Below are 7093 nucleotides of genomic sequence, written 5' to 3' on the forward strand. Positions count from 1 at the left end.
AAAGGGGGGCGAAGGGGGGGTGCCAAAAGGACCCCGTTCCGACCTCGGCGCAGGGGGACCCTTTTCCCACCTGGGGGGGGGGGTCCGGAGCCCCGGCCTCGCCTCCTGAAAGGGGGCCCCCGGGGGCCCCCTTTGCCGGCGGGCCCCTTGCCAACAGGGGTGGAGGGGGGCGACGGGGTGGGGGGGTGCGAAAGCTGACGGACCCTTGGGCGGGACGCAGGGCTGGAGGCTCTTTTGGCCGAGGGGGGGAAAGGGGGGAAAGTAGCGCACGCTCAAACGGCGCTCTGTGAAAATTTCCCCAAAAAAAAATGAGCCGGCGGGAAAATTTGGGTACATTGCGGGTTCAGAGATTTTTTTGAGACGGAACCATGCCTGTAAATGCTTTCCCCCCTGTCCCAAAAAAACAAAGAAAAAAAAATACATTTTTTATAGTTTTTCATCTATACTCTATTTCCATGCAGCAAGTGGTAAAGCTCGGCTACAGCATTGCATTTGGGTCCAATCCAAGGCAGGCGTGGACCTGAGGTGCAGAGCAGCCCTAGAGCCCCCTGCATCTGGGAAATCACTTCAGTCCTCTCTGCCCCTTTACACTAACGGTGCTGAGCAATTAGGCCATCGCCCCGGCCTTGGTCTCTGACGGGGACTTGAGCGTGGGTCTGTTCGTATATCAGCAACTCCCCAAAAGACTTCCTGTTTTTTTTTGCCCTCTATTTCCAATCAGTCCTTTCACCCACCTTTTTATAATCACTTGTGTTGATGTTTGCCGGTTGGGGGCAACCCCTCCCTACAGGGGTTTGACCCCGGGGGCATGGCTCGGGGGTCCAGTAAAAATGTGAACTGCGGCTCGCACGCGTGACAAATTTTTTTAAAAGACAATTTCTCATGGCCGTTCCCGCAGACTCAGCGTTTTTCAGGCCTATTTTACTGCATTTCTTAGAAGACCTTTTCCCGTGAGACCCAATGGGTTTTAATCCTTTCTGAGGCAGCGCGAACGGTGTGAGGCATATGAGAAGCCCTATAAGCCTCACATGTTATTGACACGCTCGAGAATTTAAGCACCTGTCTGTCTGCGTTTCCTAAGTCTTAAATGGACTGCATTTATATAGCGCTTTTATCCAAAGCGCTTTACAATTGATGCCTCTCATTCGCCAGAGCAGTTAGGGGTTAGGGGTTAGGTGTCTTGCTCAAGGACACTTCGCCATGCCCAGGGCGGGGTTTGAACCGGCAACCCTCCGACTACCAGACAATCGGTCTTACCTCCTGAGCTATGTCGCCCCTGTCTTAAGTCTTAAGATTTCTGCAGCTACAGTACAATTCAAGACTAATTGCAACAGGAAAGACGTGAAAAAGGCAGTCTGGGTTTGTCTTCCCCCCTCTGCAAAACAGATTGCTGGTGACTGCCACCTCTGGCTCTCACCCACTTGGACACCTGGGTAATGGAACCTGACCCCCCCCCCCCCCCCCCCCCCCCCGGAATTGCTAGGGTGGAAGAGGAAGTGAAGTGAAGAACACCCCCTTTGCCCCCATCCCCTACACCTTACTTAATGTTGTGTGTTTGTTTTTTTTTTTTTGGTTTCCATGGCACAGAATCACAAGTCGGAGACAGCCAATGAGGAGTGAGGGGGGTGTGGCCACGGCCCGGCACACGACAGGAGCACCTGTGTTATTGGTCTGCCTCGGAGCCGGGAGAACCAGACAGAACCCTGCTGTCGCCCGAATCACGCGGCCAGCGCCCCTCCACCCCCCCCCTCCCCCCCCCCTTCCCGTCCCCCCCCTCCTGTGTGTGCAGGACGGCTGAATTCACCTGGTATGACTCCCCCTGTGCGGGGCGATAATGGCGGTATCGTGTTTTTGAGCGTGCTCGTCTGGAGGACAAAGGGATGAACGGTGAAAGCTTCCCTCTCCCCAGAGAGCCCAAACGGGAGGCTTCAGTCTGGCCCCACACACACACACACTGATTTAATCATCTGCATTTAATTCAATTTCCCCAACCAGAATGCAGGAAGTCGGACTCAGAACGATGTTGTTTTTGTCTGTGTCATAGATAGATGGTGTAATGCGTTCTGTGCTGTAACAGTCACTGGTTGTGATGTATCCGTGTCCAGCAACTGACCAGCAAAATGGTGTTTTGTGCGTGAGCACTAGGAAAAGAACAGACAGCACATGGTGGATGAAATGATACATTTTTAAAAATAATCTTACATTAAACAGGTAACATAGTATAAATAATTAAAAACAAAGACTTTATTTAAATATGTTGTTTTTTTTTTTTAAATCCTTGCTCTCCTTGCTATGTGATGCAGTGTCTGTGGGTATAAATAGCACAGCGCGGTCTCTGCTCACTGTGGGAGCTGTCTGTCATACTCCTGACGGGCGGGGTCAAGTCTGAGAGCAGAGTCATCAGCTCAGAAGGGGATTCGCCCCGAGATCTCGTACAGTGGGGGGGCGGGGGGGGGTTACAACCATTGATTCTGTCTGCTCCACGACAGTCCAACCAAAACAGCACACTGTGTTCTGTGTATATCAAAGGTAACTATAATACACTGAATTTACTTTAAACAAAATAAAATCAAGAAGTAACATATGGGTTATACAGTTCAATAAGCCAGATAAAATGAGGGGGGGATACTTGCCAATAAGTGTTGAACTTCATCAAAAAAGTACAAAATCTAGCTGTGTGAAACTGAAATTCTGGGTGTTCTTGAGCATGCAGAAGCAGAAGCCCGTGACTGACAGACCACAGACCAGAGCCCAGGGATAGGCCGGACTCAGGAGAGGAAAGGAGAAGCTAGCTCAAGCTTTCACTGCTTTAACGGAGGACCGTGAAACTACGTCGGGGTGCGTGTGCGGAGTAAAAGCGCTACTGCATCTCAGAGACCGGTGAACAGGGGAGAGGGGTTGGTACTATGGGATTCGAAACACAGTCTCCACCTGTCACAGAACACAATATGAGGATGACATTTGCACGGTAAAAATGCACAAAAGCGGCATTTCTCTGGGCGTCCGGCTTTTGGTGGTGACGCCGAGATTTACGGTACGTTCACGGGGAGACGCGGGGATGTCGGCACAAAACAGAGTAATCTGGGTTTTCTTCCGGTGCGTTAAGTCTTGAGTTTGAGTGAAGTCTGTTCACGAGTGTCCGGCTGATTTACACAGACCCAGAGTCCGGTTCAGTCCGGTTCAGTCCGGTTCAGTCCAGTCAGCGTAGCCGATGCGGACGGTATTTTTTTTTTTTTTTTTGCGGTGGTCTCTCTCTCTCTCTCTCTCTCCGTTCTTCCGTCACGCCCTCCGGTCGATGCGTCCCAGCGCCGCGTCGGACGCCACTCCCAGCATGCACCTCACTGGATCTCCTCCTCGCTGTCGGGCTCTCTGTTCTGCTCCTGCTGCACCAGCCGCTCAAAGTCGCCCGGCTCCAGCGAGGTCATTTTCCCATCAGCCCCCAGCTTCATCGGCTGGATCACATGATCCCTGCAAACAGACAGACACAGCCCGGTTAGTCACCAGATCACATGGTCTGCAAACAGACAGACACAGCCCGGTTAGTCACCGGATCACATGGTCTGCAAACAGACAGACACAGCCCAGTTAGACACTGGATCACATGGTCTGCACACAGACAGACACAGCCCAGTTAGACACTGGATCACATGACCCCTGCAGTCAAACAGACACAAAAGCGCAGCCTGGTTAGACACTGGATCACATGGTCTGTAAACAGACACAAAGACGTAGCTGTTCGTAGCCATTTGCCGTTCTGTGATGAACTTGCAAAGCCACTGCGCCCTGCTAAAATAAGGCGGCTAATCTGACCCTCGCTTATTTGGCCGCTGTCGTGGGCATGGCGACGGCCGTTAATTACCCCGTGGTTTGTGAGCTGTGAAATGGGTTTCCATGACTCCGGCTCGTGGGCGAAACCTCTGTCTGGTGTGCGGACAGACCGAGAGAGAGAGAGAGCGAGGGACTGAGAGCAAGAGCGAGAGAGTGAGGAACCGAGAGAGTGAGCGAGAGAGTGAGAGCGAGCGAGCGAGCGAGAGGGTGAGAGACTGAGAGAGCGGGCGAGCGAGCCAGGCCCCTCCCTCTCCTCACCTGGAGAGCTTGTCGAACATGTTGACCAGCTTCATGGCCTCGTACTCCTTCTGCTCCTCGGTCATGCCCTCCATGGGGTTGGGCTGCTCGTCCTCCACGCGGCCCGTCACAGGGTTGATGCTGAGCGGGACAGACGGACAGAAGGACAGACGAGTCCCTCTGCGTTTCACGGCTCGTATTCATAAAGCATCTTTGATTTCACAGCTTGTATTCATAAAGCATCTTTGAACAGGAGTCCCGGTCTAGGACCAGGCTTGCCTTGTCCGTATTATGACTATAATGCTTTATGACAGGGGTGACCAATCTTATCCAAAAAGGGCTGGGGTGGGTGCATTAACCCAGCACTAAGACACGTGTTTCTACTTATCAAGGTCTTGATTGTAGACCATGGTTAGTTAAATGGCTAAATCAAGTGTTGTAGTGCTGGGCTAAGACAAAAACCTGCACCCACACCGGCTTTTTCGGATAAAGGTGAGGTACACCCTCAGAATCAGGGGTGCCACCAGGGATTTTGGGCCCTATGAAAAGATGTCACATTGGGCCCCACCACCCCAGAAAATCCCGTTATAATTTTTGAAGGCCCCTGTCAGTCAGGGCAATTGTCTCAACTCCACCCCCTCCCCTTTACAGCACCCCTGCTCAAAATACACAATCCTTATTCAATATTTCCTTTAACAGTGTGCTTTGTAAGCAGTTTTACATAAATTGAAGCTCTTAGTATAAGTATCTTAGACTAAGTATGACATTACATTGTGTATTTAGACAACCATCCCTATCCAGAGAAACTTTACTTTACATTTACATTACATTACATTACAGGCATTTAGCAGACGCTCTTATCCAGAGCGACTTACACAACTTTTTACATAGCGTTTACATTGTATCCATTTATACAGCTGGATATATACTGAAGCAATGCAGGTTAAGTACCTTGCTCAAGGGTACAACGGCAGTGTCCTTACCCGGGAATCGAACCGGCGACCTTTCGGTTACAAGCCCAGTTCCTTACCCACTGTGCCACACTCCTCCCTCTCCTTACTGCTGCCCCCTCTTGGGATTTGAACTGGCAACCTCCTTTAGAACCCCAGTTCCCCAACCACTATACTCCGCTGGCCGCCCCCTTGCATGCACTGATGGGTCGCCGTGGAGACCGCCGCGGTACTCACTGGTGTTTGGCCTCCCTGTACTCCTCCGTGTCGCTGTCGTCGTCCTCGGAGTACAGGCCGGGGTCGCGACCTCCTCTCATGAGCCCGCGAGCCGCCAGGAGCCCCGCCGCGTTCCCGTAGCCCGTGTACTTGATGAAGCGCGACACTGCGGGGACAAAGCACAGGGTCTGTTACCGGCGTGGGTGTGCAGGTTCTGTGCTATGTGTGTGTGTGTGTGAGTGTGCCGCCTGCAGGTTCTGTAATGTGTGTGTGGGTGTGTGTGAGAGTGTGAGTGTGCATGTTCTGTAGGTATGTGTGTGTGTGCGTGTGTGTGAGTGTGTGTGTGTGTGTGAGTGTTCCGTCTGCGGGTTCTGTAGTGTGTGTGTGTGTGTGTGTGTGTGTGTGTGTGTGTGTGAGTGTGCCGCCTGCGGGTTCTGTAGGTGTGTATGTGTGTGTGAGTGTGTGTGAGTGTGCAGGTTCTGTGGTATGTGTGTGTGTGTGTGCCGTCTGCGGGTTCTGTAGTGTGTGTGTGTGTGTGTGTGAGTGAGTGAGTGTGCAGGTTCTGTAGTGTGTGTGTGCGCGTGTGAGTGTGCGGGTCCTGCTCACCACTCTCCTTGCACAGCACAAACAGGAACTCTGCGGCGCAGTGCTTGACGTCGGTGTCGATGTGGGTCATCAGACGCACCAGCTTGTTCCGCAGGGCGTTCCCAACCTCCGGCCTGTTCTTCACATCACGCAGCGGGGGCAGGACCTGCGCACACACACGTACACACACACACACACACACACACGTACACACACACACACACACAAGCGCGCACACACGTACATACACACACACACACACAAACATACACGCACGTACACACACACAAACATACACGCACGTACACACACACAAACACACACACGTACATACACACACACACACACACAAGCGCACACACAGACCACACAGACACACAGGGATGTGAGGATGCCAGCAGGACGTGTACAGCACTCGGGGATGTGCGCAGGATGTGCAGACGCCGCAGCGGACGTGTCCGGCAGGCCTCACCTTCGTCCTGAGGAACTTGCGCGTCTCCCTGTGGATCCGGGCGCTCTCCGTCAGGAGGTTCAGCGACGGCAGCAGCGTCTCCTTCAGCTTGTTTCCCTGGAGACCAGGAGAGACGGGTACCTTTATCGTTTCGGACGTGCCTCCGTGGCGTTCGGTTGGCCGGAGAGGCGGACCGGTCTCGGCTGGGCCGGCTGGTGGAGAGAGCACGCGCACCTGGGCTGCGTTAGCCAATCAGCCCAGGTGCTGAAAGGTGTGCTACCCTCCACAGTTCGGGGCCGAGACCGGGAGCACACACCGAGAGAGCGAGTTTTGAGTTTCGTTTCATTTCATTTTGTTTGTTTTGTCCGAGCACAGCAAGACCAAGAAAGTAAAAACCTGCAGCTGAGAAGTTGGAGGAGCTGGTCCGCTGAACAGCAGCCCAGCTATGAACAGCGAGCTGAAAGGCTGCTGCTCAGTTTTGATTTCTTTTGTCTTATTTTAGTTTGTTGTCCTCGTTCATTGTTTTTGCCCGGAACCCCTGAGGGAGAAGGGTGACGATGTTTATTTCATTTTGTGTTTGTGTGGGTGCGCTCTCTCTCTCTCTCTCGCTCCCCCTCTCTCTCCATGCAGCAACCAATCGTGTTTCCCGGAACTGCCACATCTTCCTCCCAGAGGCGTCATGTGACAGCCTCCAATTAGACTGGACGCAGATTACAGGTCACAACAAGACGTTCTTGATGAACATCATATGCACGGTAAAAAAAGGTTTTATTTTAGGATAAAAAAGGTCTGGATTATAGTCTTTAAGATGACCCGCTGTTCGCAC

The 7093-nt window shown here is 52.5% G+C and overlaps 3 protein-coding genes across 4 annotated transcripts in view; 1 reads left to right on the forward strand and 2 right to left on the reverse strand.

Moving 5' to 3' along the window:
- Positions 1-7093, reverse strand: part of LOC135242646 (oxysterol-binding protein-related protein 5-like) — an 89671-nt gene that overhangs the window by 41402 nt on the left and 41176 nt on the right. The window lies entirely within an intron of this gene.
- LOC135242085 (synembryn-A-like) lies at positions 2258-7070 on the reverse strand. Of its 2 annotated transcripts, none has more exons than XM_064312996.1 (5): positions 6289-7070; positions 5838-5982; positions 5253-5397; positions 4087-4245; positions 2258-3468 (listed from the first exon to the last, which is right to left on the reverse strand). In XM_064312996.1, exons 2-5 carry the CDS (start codon positions 5905-5907, stop codon positions 3339-3341), a joined length of 504 nt encoding a protein of 167 aa, XP_064169066.1. In that variant the 5' UTR covers positions 5908-5982; positions 6289-7070; the 3' UTR covers positions 2258-3338. The 2 variants fall into 2 exon arrangements, with proteins under 2 accessions (XP_064169066.1, XP_064169067.1); XM_064312997.1 differs by having other exon boundaries at positions 4087-4206; positions 6289-7062.
- Positions 6208-7093, forward strand: part of LOC135242647 (uncharacterized) — a 6808-nt gene continuing 5922 nt past the window's right edge. Inside the window, exons 1-3 of the mRNA XM_064313801.1 lie at positions 6208-6220; positions 6282-6404; positions 6898-7022. Coding sequence (XP_064169871.1) covers positions 6208-6220; positions 6282-6404; positions 6898-7022 — 261 coding nt within the window. The remainder of the gene's footprint in view (positions 6221-6281; positions 6405-6897; positions 7023-7093) is intronic.

This window comes from Anguilla rostrata, chromosome 16, assembly GCF_018555375.3.
Source record: "Anguilla rostrata isolate EN2019 chromosome 16, ASM1855537v3, whole genome shotgun sequence".
Lineage (NCBI taxonomy): Eukaryota > Metazoa > Chordata > Actinopteri > Anguilliformes > Anguillidae > Anguilla > Anguilla rostrata.

Excerpts from the sequence above, each read along its gene's own strand:
- LOC135242085 (XM_064312996.1), bottom strand. The coding sequence starts at position 5,907 with ATGACCCACATCGACACCGACGTCAAGCACTGCGCCGCAGAGTTCCTG. Across the intron at positions 5,398-5,837 it reads TGTGCTGTGCAAGGAGAGTG|TGTCGCGCTTCATCAAGTAC; the intron begins GTGAGCAGGACC and ends TTGTCCCCGCAG. Across the intron at positions 3,469-4,086 it reads ATGTTCGACAAGCTCTCCAG|GGATCATGTGATCCAGCCGA; the intron begins GTGAGGAGAGGG and ends GTCTGTTTGCAG.